The sequence below is a fragment of the Patagioenas fasciata genome, chromosome 1 (assembly GCF_037038585.1).
Source record: "Patagioenas fasciata isolate bPatFas1 chromosome 1, bPatFas1.hap1, whole genome shotgun sequence".
Taxonomy (NCBI): Eukaryota; Metazoa; Chordata; class Aves; order Columbiformes; family Columbidae; genus Patagioenas; species Patagioenas fasciata.
The window spans coordinates 89492039-89513409 of record NC_092520.1 but is presented as its reverse complement, the minus strand read 5'-3'; the positions used below and the strand labels follow the sequence as shown (position 1 = coordinate 89513409).

Here is a 21371-nt window from a genome sequence, read left to right as displayed (position 1 = left end):
TGGAGATGTCAGAGTTTCTGGGAGCTGTCTACCAGATCTGAGTCTCCTTTATCTGGTAAATTATTTTCCTTTACTATCAATTCTATCTATTGGCAAAACAATATTATTTTTTAAGGGATTTGTTCACAGTGATAAACCATGGCCTGCGACAAGATGAAGACACAGGGACCAGATGCAGTTCCTTTGAAATTAAGTTACTGACCTGGTCCAAGCTTTACTCTCAGCAACTGACAAGTAACTGAAATTTCCTTTTATACCTTTAATTCAGGCTGTTGCATAAACTAAGGAATACACACTGCAGGGTAGTTAAAAACATAAAAAGTTGTTTTTTCTTTGTCAATGGTCAGATTCTGATGCATATTTACAAAAAACAATCAGCTGTGTGTTGATAAATCAAACAATCAGCTTTCAAGTGATTTGGCTTGGTGGTTTGAGGGTTTGTTGTCGTCAGTGCAGAATAGCTAAATCCTTTAAAAAATTTCATTATATGTTCCTATGTCAGCCTTCCCCTCTAAGCTGCCAGCAGCAGGAAACCCTTTATGAGCAAAAACACCTGTGGATGTTCCTCATTTTTATGTGCTTACTTCAACCTTTCACAGGGAATTCCTCGGCTTGCAGCTCTTCATGCAAAGCCAGAGCTAACCCTTTTGTTTCCTGAGACCACGGGTGAATATTTTGGCCTCTGGGCCCTGTCTGTGGGAATTCTCGCACACAGCAGCATTTAAACAGTTACCGAAAAATGACTCTTGACTAAATACTTCAGAGAATGGTTCTGGCCTGCTCATGGAAAATTTTTAACACTGAACAGCATGGCCAAGTGCTTTCGGGGTTTTTGGTCAGCAGCAGGGTCACGCTGTGGCTGCCCGCGGCAGCAGGATGCGGAGCCGGTGCTGGCACAACGCGGCAGGCACCGGCAGCCCAACAGAGAGAACTCCGGTTTTGCCGTCGTTCCAGCCATCAGCACGCCTGGCATCCCGCCTTCACCAGAGCGCACCCCGTCCCACACGCGGGTTCTGCTCTTGCGCTTACAAATAAATCAAGATTTAATCCCAGTTCACAAATTTTAATCCCAGTTGAAACCCCTTCGACTACAGCATGTGACCGGGGCAGCGGGAGGAGGGCGGACGCAACCTTTCACGCCCATTCGGGACTCTCCCCCCATCCCCGCGGGCCCGGGCCCGTCCGAGCGGGACCCAGGCGGACAAAGGCGGCGGGAGGCGGGGAAGCTGGAGGGGCCGCGTTGCGACGGGGCGGCCCCGCCGTCGCCACCCACGGCGCCACCGGGACAGCCCGGGGGCGGCCCCGGCGCGGCGGGGGGCAGCGGGCCCGGCACGGCTCCGACGGCGCCGCCCGCCACCGCCATCCTCCCCATCTCGGCCCGCCTCCGCGCCGCGACGGGGCGGTCGGCGGCTCCGCGCCCGCCGCCGGCATGGAGGCAGCGGGGCGGCGCGGCTGGGCCGAGGGGCGTCCTGCCGTGAGGGCCCTACGTCCCCCATTCTTCCTCCTCCTCCTCCTGGCAGGTCAGCGGGGCCGGGCGGGTGCGTGTTGGGGGGCGGCAGCCGCGAAGCCGCGGGGCTGGGAGGGTGGTGAGGGCGGTGAGAGCCGGGGCCCGGCGGTGGCCCCCGTACTGTCCCCTGCCGGCAGCCGCCGTGGACAGTGGGGCCGCGGCGGTTTGAGGCAGTCGCGGGGTCTTTGCTTGTTGTCGGTGACTGAGCTGGCAGCCGGACCTGGAAGAAGGGGCCGGGTAGTCCCAGCAGACGTCCCCTCGGGCAGGACGTACTGTGTGCGGGTCCCTCTCGGGCTGCAAGGCAGTCACATCCGAGCCCTTCGACAGAGGTGCCGTGAGGGCAGGACGAGGGCACCCCCGGTACCACCGGACTTGGTGGGAGAGCAGGAGTGGCAGCCAAGGGGGACTGTGGCTTCTGGTTGGGTAGCTGTGGCCGCCAGGCGCGTTAGGGACGCAGCCAGAGCCACCCGCGCTGGTGCCAAATAGTGGGTAATGGTGCAAAACCCTGAAGCTGCTGAGTTGGGGAGTCCTGCATGGGTAACAGTGCGAAAGCTTCAGCATCAGGAGTCCTGTGTGCAGTCACCCTCAATTGCTGCTCCTTCACAGTGGGGCCCATGCCAGGCACTGGCCTCTCCTCTCCTTCTGGAGATTGCCGTCCTTCCACCTGCCCTGATTCATTTGCTGGGGTCTTCAGACCAATGGGTCAGTTGTTCCACTTTTTTGTGCCTGTGAGTTTCTTTAATACAGAGGTAAATACACAGACCTGTCCTCACTCTCGGTGCTTGTTTTCAAGCCAAGATCAAGAATAAGCGGGTTCAGAGAGCTGACCTACTAAAATCTAACTAGCAAGATTAAGGTTTTGGGATGGATCAGCAGCGAAAGCCGTTCACTACGCAGTCAATGTGCAAAGGAGCCTGGGTGCTAGGTGGGAATTTGCAGCCAGAGGCGGGGAGGTAATGGAACTGTGGCAGCAACTGCAATGAGGTGGGGTTGCCCAAATCCTGACACACCAAAAGTTGGGCCAACACAGATTTGAGGCAGTCATGGGAATGCGGGAGTGGCAACCCCTTAGCACGACCTGCTGCCTGGAGAACAGGAGCCACAGCATACTGGGAATGCAGGAGCATAGTTCATCATCTTCACTTTGAAGTCTTCACTGAGGCAGCATGCGTTTGTGTGACCAAAGAGGTGACCAAGGGTGATGGTGTGTGGGACAGGGAGTCCATTTGGGTCCATCCAGGCTGCACCTGAGGTCCTGGCAGTGGGGAAGGAGAGACTGGGATGAAATCTGGGAAGTGTGGGACTCATGAGGACACTCTTACAGCGCATTGGCAGTACCTAGAGACAAGAGGTCAACAGCTTTTACAGTAGCTTCTCACAGCAATAAAAGAGTGGGTGTTCTTCCATGTTTCTTACTTGTAAAGAGCTCTGTCACTGTTGTTTCACAATTTACATTGTTCCTCAGTCTGGCAGAGCATCGACGCTGGAAACGTTTGGGTCCCTGGCTGGGCAGGACAGTCTGTGGCCTGGCGGTGGGGCAGAAAGGGCACGTCTGGCTCCCGTGCCGCACTGACCATGGCCCTGGAGCTGGAGCAGGGCAAGGGGATGAGGGAGCTCCACGCAACTCCAATTTACAGCGGGTCCTGGGGCTGGGCAGGGACTGGGGGTCGAAGCCAGTTCTCTGGAAGCTTCCTTGTCCTCTCCTGCAGCTCTGCAAGACAGGCAGCCCGGCCTCAGGTTTCTCTCTGGACTCCTTGCGGAAATGGAAGAAAGGTGATCTGTGGCATCTTGATGTTTCAAAACGTCCTTTTTTTTCATTTTAAGTGGTTAAATATGAGAAGGAACTGATCTTGGCAGCTACAAAATACCCATACACAGAGCACCTAACTCTGAACTTCCTCCTGAAATGCAGAATGAGTGGGAATGGGCTGCCATTTGGATTACAGGATCAGGTCATGCCTTGAGTGAAGTCCTGTGATTGTATAAAACTGTTAGATTGCATTTTCTTTAAAGCTGTGCTGTACAGCATTTTGTTGTTGCTGCCATTTGACCGCATGCGTGTTATTTTTATTCAGCAGAAGATTGTCTGGCTCAGTGTGATAATGACTGCAAAGCTTACTGCTGTGATGGGACTGCTCCCTACTGCTGCTCATATTATGCCTACATTGGGAATGTCCTTTCGTAAGTATATTTGCACTTCAGAAAAAAAATGACTTGCTGTGTTCATGGACTTGATGTAAAATCAGGTTTCAGGAAGCTGTGTTTTGGCAACAAACACTGGCAGAGTTTATGGTTTTTTGGTTTTGTTTTGGTTTGTTTTTTTCCTTGCTGTTAACAAACATCGGTATTGCTCTGAAGTCTCGTGTTGCATGTATTTTTGAAGCATACCAGAGAGCTTTCTAAAATTGAGGGTTATGTCCTTAGTTTGTGTACAATAATATAATTTGTGGACATAAGCTTTAGAGGTGGTGAGAACTTTGTTTCAAGCTCTTCAGATGAAAAGGACTGTGAGTTTTGTGGGTTTGGTTGAAATGCTTTGTTAAAATACCTGAATCAAACAACTATACAAATGACTTGGATTTGAGATTCTTTTTGCCTTGAGAGTAATCTTATTTTCCTTTTTACTGACTGGCTTGTTTTTGTCAGATGGTGTTTTTTGGCTTTTAGTGGATTGAATAGTTTCTAGGTGAGGGTAACCTGACCTTTTAATGTTGCGGTATGAAAAGCATGTTTCACAGCGCTTAAAAAAACACAGCAGGTGAAACGGGGTAGATGTGAATGTTTCCCATCCAGAGAAAAATGTAAACTGTTGATTAAAAGCATAGGCTTCACTGCAGCTGTTACCTCCACCTTGGTGACAAAGAAGGGAAGTCTGTGTGCTAGTGGACCTGACTCCAGGCTCTGGGCTTAATTTAAGTGACAACCTTACGTATTACGTTCATGTGCAACATGAAATGTTGTTCTTCAAGATAGGTCATCTTACCATCTGTTTCATCAACCCCACCAGTAATTTCCATAACCTTTAGTGTGCAGTCTGTCATGTATTTTTGGTTTTTATTCTTGACTAAAACCAGAAAAGGAGAAAGAGGTGCGTCATATGGACTGTGCGATGTTTGGGGATGAGCGAGTGGGAAGGTGGTAATTGCTTTTTCTAAAAAGACTCCTCTCTTGCAGGTTTTATTTGAGCCATCGTACCTGAGGAGCACGGCAGTGTTCCCTTCAGCACATTTTATAGCACTTTGAAGGAGTAGGCAGAGTAATGGTATTTTAATACAGAACTGATCAGACACTTCCTGGGCTAAAGTAAATAAAACTATGATAGAGCACCAGAATCCTTCATTCCTCTGGAAATAAAAAAGCATGTACTTAAGATTGATTACTGTTGCAGAAGGACAAGTGATTTTTTTTTTTTGTCTTTTCTCATTGAAAAATTGCTTACCCATTTACATGTGTGGAAGGTGGTACTGGTTTTGAATATGTTATTCCATCTCACATGTGCTTAGGAATGATGGACACAATAGCGTGGCATATCACATTATAAGAAGGAAGCTTCCCATAGAGCAACAAAGCAAGTGGATTTCATGTCCCACTTCCATGTGAATATCACTGGCATTTATCTAGACTAATGCCAGAGCTCTACTTTGGAAAGGTTTGGCCAGGGGATTCTTTAGAGTGACTGCTGAAATGTTCAAACTGTGCCTTCAGGGCCAAGTTGATACCTAGTCTTTTTTGTATGTTTATTTAACAAATGTAAACAGCTATTGAATTAGAGCTGAGTGTGAATGGCTCTGACACATGGGAAAGGTTTATCTGTGTCTGGATGGTTTTGAATACTGGAGAGGATCTTAAAAGTGCCGTCTGCCTCAACATGTCTCAAAAGAAACATTTGATTCTTCTAATTTTTTATGGTTAAGTACTTCAATTCATAGACTCGAAGACCAGTCAGAGTCATTATACTCCTCTGACCTGACATTTTGCATGATTGAAATATATATATATATATATATATATTTTTTTTTTCTTAAAAATTGTTTGAGGTGTGTCTTCTTTAAACGTATCATCTCATTTTAAAATTTCAGACATTAATGAGTTGACCATCTGTCCTGGTAAACTGTTCTATAGTTCATTTACTAACACTGCTGGGAAATTTTGCTGGGAAGTCAAGGTTGAAATTCCTACAGCTAGCTCTTAACTTATCTGTGAGTTTGCAATGTGGCCCTAAATAGTCATCATGACAGCTCTCAACCTTATCGCTGGGCTGGGTGAACTCTGTCAGCCTCACATGTAAGATTTGCTTTGTTTTGCTTTGCCCTGCCCAGGGGTCAATTCTTTGGCCATCCTTTGAGCTTCCTCTAGTATTTTCCCTTCATTCTTGAAGTGTGGCTAGCAGGGCTGAGCACAGGGTTTTGACAGAAGACTTGCTAGGAGAATTTTTTCCTGTACTTTTCTTTGAGAACCTGTTTTGAAGCAGCTATCTGTGATCATCACAGAAGACAGAAATGAACTTAGCAATTTGTTCCAGCTCTGAGTCCTTAAGTCACGGTCTTCAAAGCATGTCTACTGCTTTAAGCTTGAAAACTGTTCTTTGCTAGGGTTACTACCTTGCATTTAGTTGCTTTGCAAAAGATGTTATTGTGACTTTGACGATGCTCCATAAGAATAACCTTCCCTTTTCATTATTTGATAATATACTAGCCATTTTTTTTTTTTTTATCTGCAAGGTTTTCCTGCAGAAGTTTCATGTTGCGTCACCCCCAAACGTCAAATGGATGAAATTGTATTAGAAGACAAGATGCCTGGAATTTGGAAATGGCCGCTAGCAACCTATCTGCTTATGTCTTTCTGTTAACAACTGCACATTGAAATCTTTTAAAGAACTATGTTTAATCAAACGAACAGTGTCCTGATAATTCCATGTAGTGCTGTTCTTTAAATATCTTTCTTTTCGCATGTCATCGTTTTCAACCCTACTGTCTGCACCAAACAATGGCCTTGATCTGCGTGGGTGCTTTCAGAGTGTCTTTTTACTGTTTCCAGCACCCTTAGTAGTCCTCAGGGTTGTATTGGCTCCTCTGCTTCTTTAGAGGTTGCGTGTTCATTTGTTTACACTAATTTCTCGGCTCTCTCCATTCTTTGTAAATCTGCATGTCTTTCTGAAGTGTCTGCTCTTTATCTTCTCTGGGATGTTGTGTTTTTTTTTTTTTAACAAGCATAACTCTTGCAGTTTTGGAGGAGTTTTTTGGCATGCACCAGGTTCTTTTTAAACAATTATCTGTTGGGTTTTTTTTTTGTGCCTCTTCTCTTTCTAGGCCCACATGCCAGCAATAGTGCAAACAGACTATACATACCAGGCAATAATGGATATACTGATTGTAAAACAAAGTCAGTGTGATTAGGTCATGATCATTGATACTCGAGTTGCTTGTAGCCTTTAGGTGATTAATTAAGTCTCTTCACTCATTAAAATGAGATTCTACGTTGAGATATTCTATGTAGGGTTTTAGAATTTTCTGTTTTAAGAAATTGTCATCGTTTTAGGAGACCAGGGAATTTTTTTTCTTTAGTCAGATGATGTTTTCAGCAAACATCCTCCAGGCTGTGTGCATCTGTGATTAGCCTGTTTTTCTTTCCACACATGAAGAACAGATGCAGAGTTATTGGCTCACGCTAGTGTTAGGATTTCAGGGCCTGTAAGAGATGTTCCAGAGACTTCATCTTTAGTTGGACTACAGGTATAATCTGTAAGCATTTGAGGTCTGTGGCTGAGTCGTCTGTAATCCCATAAGCATCTCTAATGTAAAGTAATACATCCTTCCTCCTCCTCCCCCACTTCATGATGCCCTTTCAGAGCAAGTTGTTACAGCATTAATGTTCCAGCTATATTTCCCTTCCCACTAGTTTTCAATAGCTACAGCCTGTCATTATTTCCGCTGATGCATATGCATTTCCTCCTGTTTATTTGCTCAGCATCTAGTGCTTAGTAGCGCTTCTAAAAATTTTTTTTTTTTTCTCGGACAAATTACAGATTTATATTTGGACTTGTGCAACATAATGGAGCTGTGTCTGTGGGATGAAGGAAAAGGTGCAGGGATGCTTGAGTGCTCAGGCTTTTTCTCCTGCCTACCTTCTCACTCCTCACCAGAAGGAAGCCTGGAGGCACACTTCCCAGCCTTCAGCATCATCCCAGCCCTTTGCATCAAGAAACTCAGAATCTAGTTTCTAAGCTGTTGACCTGGACAGGCTGGAGAGTTGGGCAGGGGATAACCTGATGGAATTTAACAAGGGAAAGTGTAGAGTCCTGCATCTGGGCAGGAACAATCCCAAGTTCCAGTATAGGTTGGGGCATGACCTATTAGAGAGCAGTGTAGGGGAAAGGGACCTGGGGGTCCTGGTGGACAGCAGGATGACCATGAGCCAGCACTGTGCCCTTGTGGCCAGGAAGGCCAATGGCATCCTTGGGTGTATTACAAGGGGGGTGGTCAGTAGATTGAGAGAGGTCCTCCTTCCCCTCTACTCCGCCCTGGTGAGACCCCATCTGGAATATTGTGTCCAATTCTGGGCCCCTCCGTTCAAGAAGGACAGGGAACTGCTGGAGAGGGTCCAGCGTAGGGCAACAAAGATGATTAAGGGAGTGGAGGCTGAGGGAGCTGGGGCTCTTTAGTTTGGAGAAGAGGAGACTGAGGGGTGACCTTATTAATGTTTATAAATATATAAAGGGTGAGTGCCACGAGGATGGAGCCAGGCTCTTCTCAGTGGCAAACAATGATAGGACAAGGGGCAATGGGATCAACCTGGAACACAAGAGGTTCCACTTAAATTTGAGAAAAAACTTCTTCACATTGAGGGTGACAGAGCACTGGAACAGGCTACCCAGGGAGGTTGTGGAGTCTCCTTCCCTGGAGACATTCAAAGCCCGCCTGGACACATTCCTGTGCGACCTCACCTAGGCGTTCCTGCTCCAGCAGGGGGATTTGACTAGATGATCTTTTGAGGTCCCTTCCAATCCCAAACATACTGTGATACTGTGATACTGTGAATCATTTGCAACTGACCTTTTATCAGTTTCCCTGTGCTGCATCTGTTTCTGCAGCTTGCTGCCAGGCTAGGGACTGAGGACTGCGAGAGATGCTCCAGGTTTGCCCACAATAACAGCATCTCCCCAACTAACCAACCCACAGCATTTTGCTGTCTGTCACTCCAAGGAACTGGAGACATCAGTTTATTGCCTTCAGCTCCAGCCTCCAGAGCTCCTCAGAGGTGGGAGTTGGTGTGAAAGGGGTTTCTTCTGCAGAACCCAAGTTTCTATGTGTGTTTCTGACAGTGTTCTTTGTATTTGCTTCTGAGAGGTCCCAAATTGTCTGGACCTCAGGCTTATCCTGGTGGCTGTTGGATTTTCTGAGGGCTGATTTGCAGTTTAGTCTTCTTTACCACGTTCTACATTGTGATTATAATTACCTACAGGTGATTTTTGAGCTGTGGGGAGCTGCCTGGGCAGAGATGTCAGTCATTAGGGCTGGTTCTGGATGCTGCCTTTGCTCTTTAACAGCACTTCATGACAAGCAGCTCTGAGTTGTTGTGGAATAATCCCAGAATCCAGGTAAATAATGAAGCAAAGAGGACAAATAGTCTAGCTATTCTTTCAGATGGATACTGCCAGACCAGTTGACTATTCAGTCAAAATTAAGGGACTTACACAGATTCGGCCCACAGTATTTAAGAAAATTCATTGATAAAAAATTCAGCCTTGGTGATTTGTCCATATATTCCTGGGTAAGTCTCTAAGGGTAGTAAACTGCAATATTGGCTTAAACAGAAGAAGAAAGCTAAAATACAGTGATGCTACATTATGTTGCAAAGTTTCTTGGTAAATGTGTTCAGAATGAGGTACTGTAAGGCAACTTTTATTTAGAAAAACAAAACAAATCACGTGATTCCAAGGGCTTCAAACATGACTGGAGGAAAAAGGAAATAAAAACTCAAGAGAACTGTGATCTCATTACAGGTAGTGGATGGTGATGTGCAAGAAAGTAGGTGGAAAAAAAAATATTATCGGAGATAATGAAGAAACAACAGCCTGTTCAGTGACTGCTGAAATATCAGGTGTTATTTACATGAACATGTATGTTGGAAGGGGTGAGCTTTTTGGGTGTTTTTTGTTTTGTTTTGTTTTGTTCTAAGTCTAGAGGTTGCACAATGTGTCCAGGAAGGAAGGAAGGCAGGCAGAATGGGAGGAAAGAGGCAGAGAATACATTTCGCATAAAAATTGTGTGCGTGCCTCGGCCTGCAAAACTGTAGAAAAAGCTGTGTGTGTTGTATCTAAGTGTGGCATTTGACGTGAAGTACTTTATATCCAGTAACACTTTTGAGAAAAGCAGCTGACCTCAGAGAATGCTGGTTTTGTTAATGAAATCAAGAATGTCCCTTATGTTGATTTACTTGATATGACAATATGGGATGGAGGAGGAGTGCACCAAAGGACAGAATGAACATTTTAAGAGTTAGGAATATAGAGGCGTAGCCTCTGGAGTTTATAGTGAATGCAGGAAAAAAAACAAAAAAACAAAAAAACAACAAAAAACACCACAGGAAGCCTGGCATTTGCTGAAGATTCCAAATAATTAAAATTAGACACTTTCAGGCATCCCACAGTAAATATGTGAAGCAGCATATGGGTTGGGGATGGTTCTGTGTCTGCACTACAGTTGTATGGTACTCTGCTTAAAATAAAATTGTGTTCCTCTTCATCAATGTAATGTTAAAAATTTCCAAAGATTGAAGAGCTTTGGGACAAAATGTAAAATGGCAATTTACCTGGCAGTTGCCATTTCTTGTCTCTGGCTCTGTGACTTCTGATAGGATGCCAGAGGTACGCCGAAGGCCTGGTTCAATAAGTATTTTTTCCATTTGGTTTGAGTAGTGGCTTCCGATCAGGAGAGTCTTCCTGAATGAGCATGTGGAGCAGACCCTGAGGATGCTTGTGCTGGGGGCTGGCTATAAACATGTCATCAGTAAGGGCAAGGCTCTGATAATTAGACCAAAACCTTTCATTCTAAGAGGTGAATAGTAGTTCAGCCTTTTAATCCTTGGTCTTCAACATCTGGAGTACCTATGGAACCACGCTATTCGTGCCTGGGAACACCTCCACAAGGGAGGCATCCTGCTCTCTCTGTGCAGGGGATTGATTAACCACAGCTTAGAGGAGCATCCAGGACCACCTTTTTATTGTGAGAGAGAGCTGGTATTCAAAATGTGACCTTTGCAAAGTGTTTGAACTTCCAGAGGTTTTTTTGTTGCATGCCTATCGTCCCAGTTCATATCCTTCAGCAGAGAATGTGTGATCAGATTTACAACCAGAGCAGTATCTGCTCCTGATGATGGCTGCAGAGGAAACCCTTGTCAGTGCCAGAATTAAAACACAGGGAGCCTCTTCTTTAGTCCTTTCCTTTTAATTTGTGACCCTGCATTGTGACAAGCAGCTCAAAATGGGCAGCAACTGTTTTGCTTGCCAAACACAGGCTCTCAAAAGATAGTTCCCACTTGAAGTCTCCCACCTTTTTTTTTTTGGGAGGGGTGTCTGGCTGACTGTTCTGGAATGTTTGGGACTAATGGGACAAGATTCTTTTGTTCGTTTGATTGTTTTTGGAAATTTTGGGTTCTTTAATTTAAAAGTTAGCCATAAGAACTAGAACACTTTTTTTAGTGAAAACTGGAAGTCTTTGTAAACATGCAGGTTCAGTTGTTCATAAATAGAAAGGATAGCACAATTTTGTGCTAAACCTTGAGTTGTTGACGTCCCTGTGGATCATCTGTTTTTCATCATTTGGAAGATTGTTAGAATTTGGCCTGAAAATGGAAGCATTAAAGTATAAATCACTGAAATACTCCCTCTGGCTCACAGAAAACTCACTAAGGGGGGGAAAAAAATACATTCATAAGGATTTCAGTGAAATTGGGTTCCTTATACTGCACCGTTTATTTTGAAAAGAGTTTTCAGTGAAAAGTAGAGAGAATTTTGTGTTTATCACTTGCAATGGTCTGTTTTGGAAGCCTGTAGGATTTTCATGTAAGGTTCAGTCATGTAAACGGTAAATGTTTTCTTAACACTTAGTAAGACTGATGTAAGACTGAGCCTGGGGATTATGTTGATCATGAGAGGACTGTCCTTTCTTCATAAGAATTTTACCTTCTGTCTGTTATTTTATACCACCTCATCTTTTGCTTTTTCAAATGGAGGAAATGTCTCTCTATGAATGTGTAATTCTGTTCAGTCATCTGATCTGTACTTCCACTGCTTTTGAGAGAATTCAGATAGGCTGCTAGGCATCAGTTCAGCAAAGGAGTTAAATGCATTTGTAACTTCAAGGCTGTGAGTAGATGCAATGGATAGAGTCTTCCTTCTGTCGAAATCAATAAGCTAATTACTTCAGTGGGGATTTCATGCACTGGTTGTAATGGGACAAGTTGTAAGCTCAAGTACCTTGTTGAATCCAAGTGTCAGGAAAAAAACATTTTTTCTTCTTTCTTTTTTTTAATCACCATAGTACTTTCCACATTTACTGCCACTTCATGCTCCCTTGCTCCCAGTTCAAGCGCTGCTTAATAAGATGTGTTGCTCCTGGAGAATCAGGAGATCCACAGGATGGTCCCACCTCAGCAGACTCATCCTCTCCTTCCACATCAATGCATACAGGGCTCCCAACCCCCAGCTGAAGAACTTCTGTTTAATTGGCTAATTCTGAGATTTCATTCAGCTTGCGGGATTCTCAGGGGATTAGTCTGTTGCATTTTGTACTGCTTGCTCTGTAGTAGGTAATATCGCACCAACTCAGAGCAGGATTATTAATGAAGATACTTCTGGGTCAAAAGCTGAGCAAGAGGTCCGTTTGATGCTCTGCACAGCGTAACTGCAGCCAATCCAAATAAAAACTATAACACTAATTCAATATTGGCACAATATTGTCCTAGAAAGAGGAACTCTCATTCTAATCTTAATGTGCCTCTTTAAGGGCCAGAAACTAAGTTTGGTGTATACAAGTGAGTTATTAAAAAATAAAGGAAATGAACTATTAATTCACAGGGCAGACACATGTTCCTTCAAGATTTATAACCACAATTAGATAGAAATTCCACAGTTAATATAATCTTTAGAAAATCAGAGAAATTTTCTGAATTATTTTTCAAAAAAAGAAAAGTCATGACGTTTACTTTCAGAGTCACTTCTTCTGAAGAAAAAACCTTTTTTCCTTACTGTAATGAATTATTTTTGTTAACTACAAGATTTCTCCTGGGGCTTATTCCCTATGTAAGTATTTAGTATGGGATGGAGAGGCACTAATACCACAAATGGGGCAGGCTTTTTTCATCATTGTGTCTCCCTCTGTTGACTCATCTGCACAGATAAGAGATTTTTACTGCTATCATTAAATGGAGTAATTCCTTTTGCTCACAGGGGAGGCTTGGCTTAATGCTGAATGTTCCAGCTTCTCTCTCTTTATTGAGGCCTGTCACAAGCACAAGAGGTACCAAGGATCTGCAACTGTTGTTTAAATGTCTGTTCATCAGCCAAGATGCAGTGAACCTTATTTTTAGGTGCCTTGTGGACTTGCTACACTGCTATTGAAGCATAAAGGGGATTTACAAACTTTCTTTACTCCAGTCCTTCATGCAGTCCATGGTCAAGATGGTCTAATGAAGGTATAATGAGGGTACTGCAGCCCTGTAACTATTTCCAGCTACCGAGCAGCCCATAGGGCACCAGTGTTCATAAACTAGGAATGACATAAAATGCAGGCCCAAATGTGTGTCCTTATGCTATCACATTATTTTGGTCTCTGATACTATATATCACTATGCTATATACTATATACTTCTTATTGCTGTTATGCCCATGCATTTGACTTTTCCATCAGCAGGGTAGGAGAAGGCCGGGTGCAAGCAGTGCCCCTTCCTTCCTTCCTTTCCCTCCCTTCACCACTGGTGCTTCCTCCTCCCTCTCAGGAAAAGGAACAGAATAGAAATAATCATTTGGTACAAGAGGGAAACAGCCCTGGGGAGTGGCATGTCCCACCATGGAGGGGGAGGCAGCAGTAGGTGCCTTGCACTGCAGAGGACAGAGCCCCCAGGAGCAGTTTGCAGCCCACTGGGTACAGCAGCATAAACTGGGGAGAACAGGAAGGCTGTCAAGGAGAGGACAGGGGACTGCAGCTGCTGCCCATTATCTTTTCTACGCCATGTGTGTTTGTATATACATGAGGAAGAAAGTTTTACAATGACGGTGGTGAAACACTGGCACAGGTCACCCAGAGAGCTGGTAGATGCCCCATCCCTGGAGACATGCCAGGCCAGGCTGGACGGGGCTCTGAGCAACCTGATCTAGTTGAAGATGTCCCTGCTCATTGCAGGGGGGTTGAACTAGATGAGTTTTGAAGGTCCTTCCAGCCCAAACTCTTCTATGATTCTATGTGTATATATATATCTGTATACATACAATTCTTAACTTATAAACAATTTTCTTCTGAAATTCTACTTTATTGTTTTCTTACAACACTAAAATAATCTAGAGAATCATCCTGTTCTGCTGTCTGTATTGCTGAAGCACCACATTGGTGGTGCTTGTTGGCAGCACTCGGTGTTTGGACTTCAAGATGCTTTGTGGAGCCCACGAGACGCCCATGCCAGGAGCATTCTGGGCTGGCCTCTGCGGCTTTGGCTGGGGTGGTGACGGGGGGAAGGAAGGGCGGTGCAGAGCTCTTGTTCCCGTATCGTGATGCCTCTGCAATAGACCCCTAAGCATGGAGAAGGAGAATTATTCCAACAGCAGAAATAGCAGACACGTATTGGAGAGGCCCAAAATTAATTACCTATAAGTAGCACTTATAATATGATGGTGTTTAAATGGTACATGACAGCAGCTTTTAATTCTTTTGTTTGGGTCAAATCCTTCAAGTCTCTGAGCTTTAGGGCCTCTCCTTGTCTGCTGCTTTGGAAATATAAACCAAGAGGAGAGAAAATAAGCAGCCAGCATAAATTTAACACTGACGTTTTCATTGTTGGGACTAAACCCACTCTTAGTAGTTTTTTGTACAAGACCTTGTTGAAATACATCATTTGGAATCTTTGAGATTTTCCTGGAAGAGCAACAAGAATTTTGTTAGTGAAGGATTTTGTATAAAGAATACTACTGCTTTTTCTTTGTAATCATCTTTGCTTTCCACTTGTGTAGCATATTATCTTTGGAGGGTTTCAAGACACTTAGCGCTTGTCAGTCATTTCAGTCTTACGCTAACAAAGTCCTGTCGGGCAAGACAGCAGTGTCTGGGCATTGCCTGTCTGCCATCCACATGGAGTTTGCTCCTGCTGTTGATGGGCATCTCGGTTCTAAAATCAGTATTAACTGCCACAAATGAAGGTTAATTATTTGGGTTATGGGCAGAATTTCAGTTACTTGGAGACAAAGTTTGATGTCTCAATACAGACATTAAATATACCATGGATAAGCATATTCAGATGAAAACCTCTTGGGATGGAGAATGGCATTGCATGCGAGGAGTCCCTCTGTGCCACATCCAGCACAGAAGCTGTCTCAGTTGTCAGTGAGATGCCTCAGTCTTAATCTGATCTAAGTAATTAGTAACCTTCCAACAAAACTCTTCTGTCAGAATGTCTCGTATGCAAACATTGCATTCTTTTAAGACAACAGTTATTTTTGTCTGCCTTTGTGTTTGCTCACACGTCTATTCTGGGGCACAGTTTCTCCTGCACTGCAGTGCGCCGACCACTTGCTATGCTGCGTGGTCCTGGTCCCCAAAGACCTCAGTGAGGCTGAGTCTGATGATAGCTAATATATTTGCATGGCTGAAAGCTAATATTATTTCTTCAGTCCATGGAGGTAACCCTGTGTTTGGCTTGGAAATAGATGGCCTGTTTACATAAACTGAAATTATGAAAATGGATGACAGGATTGCCAACCTGCTTACCTCGCATTGCTTTCCTCCAGTGGCTCCTTGCAGGGATAATTTCATATTAAATTCCAGTGGAGAGTGAAAGAATAGAGCTTCAAGGGGATGAGGGATGGATGAAAAGTTATGGCCCTCGTTCTCCATTTCAATAACATTTAAAATTTTCTGAAATAAAGCACAATACATCTTTGTTCCTGAGCCTTCAAGACTGTTGAACGAAACTTAATGATTGAATTAGCATGTTTCCAGAAATCTAATAAAATATTGGCTTGACAATAATGCTTTCAAAAGTGCTATATGACAGGGGTGCTGTAAACAAAGTGGCATGTTAGCTGTATGTTTCAAATATACTATATTAAGATAATGTGCTGAGATTAGGAGAGGAGCTATGGTATTTAACATCTGCATTTGGTAAGCTTACATTGTTAGTGTCTTCTAACACAATTTATTTTGCATTAAAATTCCATATTCTCCTTCAGGAATGGAAATTTTTCCTGCTTGCTCCTCACACCCCTCCCTAGTCATTCTTTTCTGCTGAGGTAGGTGTGCGATGAAGTGCGATCGGCTCATGGCCTCTGTGACACAGCTACCTGTGCTAGCAGGGGGTGGATTTGATGACCAAGGAAGGTCCTTTCACATTAGCCGCAGAAGTAAGAATTTGTTCTATTTGGGTCTGGGTCATTCAAACATTTTGAACAAGCTGCTTGGTACGGGGTCTCTCTCCCGTATTCCTCTGCAGTCACCGACTGACAGCAGATACTTACAAGACCACCTCCAGGCTGGCGTTTGCACAGCAGACAGTGGTCAGTGTTGTTAATCTGGTGGAGACAGTCAACTCTGCATGTGAACTGGGCCCCACACTGCTGGGGAGACAGCTCTGGTTCACGGCACTCCAGTCTGGCAAGTTACAAAGCAACTTTGGTTGGGTTTTTGAGCTGTGCATCCTTGTTTAAAGGAGGGAAGGTTTTTCACCTCCTACAAGACAGGTTTTGTTCTGCGTGTCTGTGAGTAGTTACCCAAAAGGATGCCCCGGTAAGCACCTGAAGAGCCCTGTGATCCCCTCTGAAGGGCTGGGAAGACGTGTCAGGGCATCCCACTTGGGCAAGTGGACAGTGGGAGGCTGCAGGGAGGCCACTGTGGTTGCCAGCCCTGGTTTTCTCCCTGGACTCTGTGTCTGATAGATTGTCAGGTATTTTCAAGAGTCCAGAAAATTGACTCCTGCAGTTATTCTCCATGTCACTTGAAATCTCTCAGGTCCAGGTACAGTCAGGTGCCGTTGAGACAGCATCAGTTAAGTTTCTGCATACTTAGGTTTATTTTCCTTTCAGGGATTTGTCATCATCACAGAGCTTCTTGCAATCCTAATTTACCCCAGGAACTTGCAATGACTAGGTTATTCTCTCATTAAAGGTTGACTCATCTCTTCCATGAAGATGCTGGAAGTTCTTATTGCTTAAAAGGTGGGGAGGTTACTCCCTGGGGAGGCAAGGGGAGGCTTGCTGGCTCATCCAGAAAATTACTGGGAGTCCTGAGGAGCTTCCAGCTGCCCGGACTGCGTGGGAGTGAGCAGGGCTGTGTCAAAGATGGAAAACTGCTGCTTGGTACTCTCTTGCTATGCCTCGTCATATACTGGGGTTTAAAGAAGAATTGTTCATGGTGTTTGTGCTCCATAATTGAAGGAAAAGGGCAGGTTGCCCTCAGTAGTTGAGGGAAAGTGCAGTTCCTCTTTTACCTAATATAAAAGCAATTACTACTCCATGAGACTGGTACCTGGAAAGCAAGTTACCACTTAGCAGATGTTGTTTAAACCTGAAGGAGCTACCCCTCAAATAAGGGTTTTCACTTTGGCTTTGTTATGTGTCAATAATTTAATGTATGTTGCAGTTGCTGCTAGGGCTTTGTAATGAGATGCTGTTGTTTTTCCAGGCTGAATGCTTGCTGTGCTCACAGAAACACTGGATGTGTGGATAGGTGAAACAAGTCCACTGATTTATTACTGTTATCTGTCACTTGCATTGAATTGTTTTAATAACTGCCAGATCTAACAGCTCCTTCATAACCACTAGTAGCACTGCTATAGGTCTTGCTATATTTTTATCACTTTAGGTTTTTTTCGAACTTGTGTCATGAGATACAAACTGTCAATTAATTGGGCAAAATCCTCAAGTCACTTGATTTATACTGACATGCACTAGCTGAAAATATGGTCCAGCAAGAGAAAAGCTATGGTATTTTCCTCCAAAACTGGCAAATGAAATATTTAGATCTGTCTCTGGCCCAACCGGAAGATCATTACAGCAGCTCTGCCCCCGTAAGGATTCCCTCTGCTCCTGTGGCCATGTTCAAGTGTGAGAAGTGCCTCTTTTCTTGGTGTTGTTAACAAAATCCTTATGTTGGCTTTGCAGGAGCAACACAGACCTTTCTGTCCAGGTGCCTGTGTCATAAAACAGGGATTGGAGGTTTCTCTCACTGTGAATTCAAACTTTCAGCTTTATCTTTTGTGCTCTGACCTACTTAAGAAGTTGCTTGAGGCTGAGCTTCAAACTGGCCCCTGTTCTGTAGCCAAGGGTTTCCAGTCCTGTTTTATTCTTGTGGTTTTTAGCTACTTCTTCCCCAGAAAACAGCCAGCTAATTTTACTTGTCTGTCCCCCACCTGCCTGGCCTGCCGGAGGACCTGTGGAGCCCTCACGATGGCTGCGCCAACACAAAAGCCTCAGCCACGAGCACGTCGCTTGGCAGCACTCCCCACGCCAGGCGCTTGCTCTTCCATTGTTGCACCTCCAAACAGGTCCAGCAGCCAAAAAAAAAACAGTTTGGGATAGAAAGTGCAGCTTACCCACCACAGGACTAGTTTGGACAAAAAAGCTCTCTTTTCTTGTCTTCGCAGAGGCTCAATGTCATCACTGCTGTTCCCGGGGGGACGATCCTGTGCCTCTCGTGCTGTGGGGATGCATGTGGGCTTGGATCAGCCCTCCCAAGGGAGGTCAGGCTGCGGCCCCAGGCTGGGAGCTGTCTCTGCCTAGGGAGCCCAGCTGCAAGTGGGACATCTTTTCAGAAGAAATGTTTGGAGAAAAAACTTCTTAGCAAGGCCTGTTGCAATAGAACTAAAGGAGGGGAGATTGAGGTTAGACACGAGGAAGAAATTTTTTACAATGAGGGTGGTAAAACACTGGCCCCCGTTGCCCAGGGAGGTGGTAGATGCCCCATCCCTGGAGACATTCCAGGCCAGGCTGGATGGGGCTCTGAGCAACCTGATCTAGTTGCAGATGTCCCTGCTTATTGCAGGGGGTTCGAGTAGATGGGCTTTGAAGGTCCCTTCCATCCCAAACTCTTCTGTGATTCTAAGATTATCTGAAATTATGCATTGCAGGGATGTTACTCCACAGCCCGAAAGGCCTGCTGCTGCTTCTCCCAGGCTGGTAGCCCCATCCTCCCAGAAGGTGTGTGTCCCAGAGTTGTCCATCCCCATGGGTGGGATCCCAGCCCTTTGTCCATACCAGCTGCCACAGAAGTGCTCTCATGGAACATATTGGTGACCTTCCATGGCTGTTGTGAAACTGCTCCTTCATTAAGAATTTAAAAGGATTAAGAAGTGGCTGATATGTCAAAAAGTGGAGGCAGCAAAGAATTATTGTGTAATGAGGGTTGTTTGCAGTGAGGTTCCTCAGGGATTAGTACTAGCACTGAAAATTTTCCAGTGCCAGTCAGGACCTAGGATGTAAATGCAAAATCCCTGGTCGCAGACGTGTGTGTGAGAAAGATACATTTGCAATGAATGCACTTTGGAACTTCTCAGATGACAGATTTAAGGGTGTTTCTGTGACCTTAATTTGTTCCTCTTTTGTGTGCTTTGTGGTGCAGCCTTCACTTACATGGTTTTCACAGAGCAGTGGGATTGTAGTATTTGTATATGTCTTCCATGGCAATGTTTTCAATGTGTAAGGGCATGTACATCTCCATACTGATTTAAACTTTGCCCCTTCATTCATATTGCATGTAGTAGTGCAAAAGCCCCTCTCCTGTTTTAATATGGGAGATTTCAGACCTGTAAGTGACTCAGGCCTTTGATGGCCAAAGATCTTCTCCAGCTCATATGAAATATGTGGCTGGCCTCATTCCAGCTGTTGCTGATTACAACCAAAATTCATCACAGCTGGTGCAAGGTGAAATTTTAGTCAGATAGCTCAAACCAGAAGCACAAGGGCCAGAGAACTGAGTGTGTCCTCTTGTTGGGGAGGCCGCACCTCCTGACCAGGACAAACAACAGTAGCAAGGCAATGGAGGGATGGTTTTTTTTCCTTGTTTTCTGTGGCATAACTTATCTGAACACAAACAAGCTGTGTTCTACTGTGATGTTAGCACATTAAGAAAACACAATAAAAATTTCAGCATGCTAATTGTCATTTTTATTGTGGTGTTTCAGGAATTCAGTGACAATACAATGAGAAATGATCTATGCAGCCTAATTAAAAACATAATAAAGTGTTTTCCAGCCCGATTTTCATGGGAATCCCATTTTCATGTATCCAGCAAGAGGCTTATTTCCAGAGGGAAGGTTCTGGGAGGCCACAAAAGACTCAGACTTTCTGCAGATGCTCTACTATGTCATCCCTGGCTTTTGGGACACTTTGGGATTGTTGAGGGTTAAGATTGCGGGGTGACAATCAAACCCTGGCAGATGTATTGTTAACCTCCTCTCCCCCCCACTTCCCCCTTTTGCCCCTCCCTCTCCCCACTTCCCACTCAGGACAGGCGATCGGGAGGGAAAGAAGGACAGAGAGAGAAGAGTTGGAAAAGTTAAAGATGTTTTACTAATGCTACTAATAAGAATAGAGAAAATAATACAAAATATACAAAACCAATCTTGAAAGTCTCAGCAACTACAGAGCCAGCACCCAAAGTCCTGGATTAGACTCTGTAGCCAACCGGAGCTGGATTCAGTCTCTCACTAGGCCCCAGTTCAAAAGGACGACTAGCAAGGTCCTCTCCTAATGTCGGCCATAAGCAAAAGGGAAGGAAAAAGGGACGAGATCCTCATGATCTCCCACTTTTATATGAAGTATTCACGTGAATGGAATGTTATACACCGTTGATCAGTCTCTTGGTCACTGGTTTCTCGTTGCCCCTCTCGCGAGATGTCCATCCGTGTTTATCAATAAGTTTGCATTCCATTGCTAGGTTTACCAAAACATGTGTCTGGTTCTCCAGGAAAATGCAGCTAATATGAAGGCTTTAGCTGACAGGCAAAATTCACTAAAAGAGAAACTTGGTTTTTAACAAAACCAGGACAGGGATACATGACCAAAATTTTACCTCCTCTATTGGAAAACTGCTTGTATTTGTCTACACTGACTTCAGTGCACTTTTCCTGGGTTCTTGTTTGTTGGTTTGGGTTTTTGTTTTTTTTTTGTGTGTGTGTGTGTGTATTTTTGTGGGGTTTTTTTCCTGTTTGTTTGTTTTTTCATTCTTGGCACTATGGCTCTTTCCTGTCCCTTTAAAAAAAAAAAAGAAAAAGAAAACACACGCACACCTCAAAAAACTCTTGTGTTCTCTGCTTGCTCAATTACTCTGATTCTTGATCCTTCATACTTTCCACTAACATCTTTACTTATTTCTGATAAACCATGAAATATAATAAATAGATTCTTAATCACATGTGCCTGCATTCCAATTTTTGAAAGATGTTCAAGATGGTGAATTAAATGGGGGAGGAAGGGGGGCTTTGGGTTCTGCTGTGATCTCTGATAGTTTAATATAGGTTGAAAACTCCTTTGAATTAGTGCCATCAGATGTAATACAAAATACCTAGAGTTTCAGGGCATCTTCTCAAATAAAGGTCAAGAAGAGAGTGAAAATAAGCTCTATCCCATTTGAAATAGATTTCAGTAACAATTCTCTTAAGCTAC

The 21371-nt window shown here is 44.4% G+C and overlaps 1 protein-coding gene across 1 annotated transcript in view; it reads left to right on the top strand.

Moving 5' to 3' along the window:
• The first annotated feature begins 1208 nt into the window (after positions 1–1208).
• The window catches only part of CYYR1 (cysteine and tyrosine rich 1), a 60939-nt gene continuing 40776 nt past the window's right edge, over positions 1209–21371 (top strand). The window contains exons 1-2 of the mRNA XM_065862651.2: positions 1209–1520; positions 3583–3688. Of these exons, the coding sequence (XP_065718723.1) occupies positions 1430–1520; positions 3583–3688 (197 nt within the window). The 5' untranslated portion in view covers positions 1209–1429. The remainder of the gene's footprint in view (positions 1521–3582; positions 3689–21371) is intronic.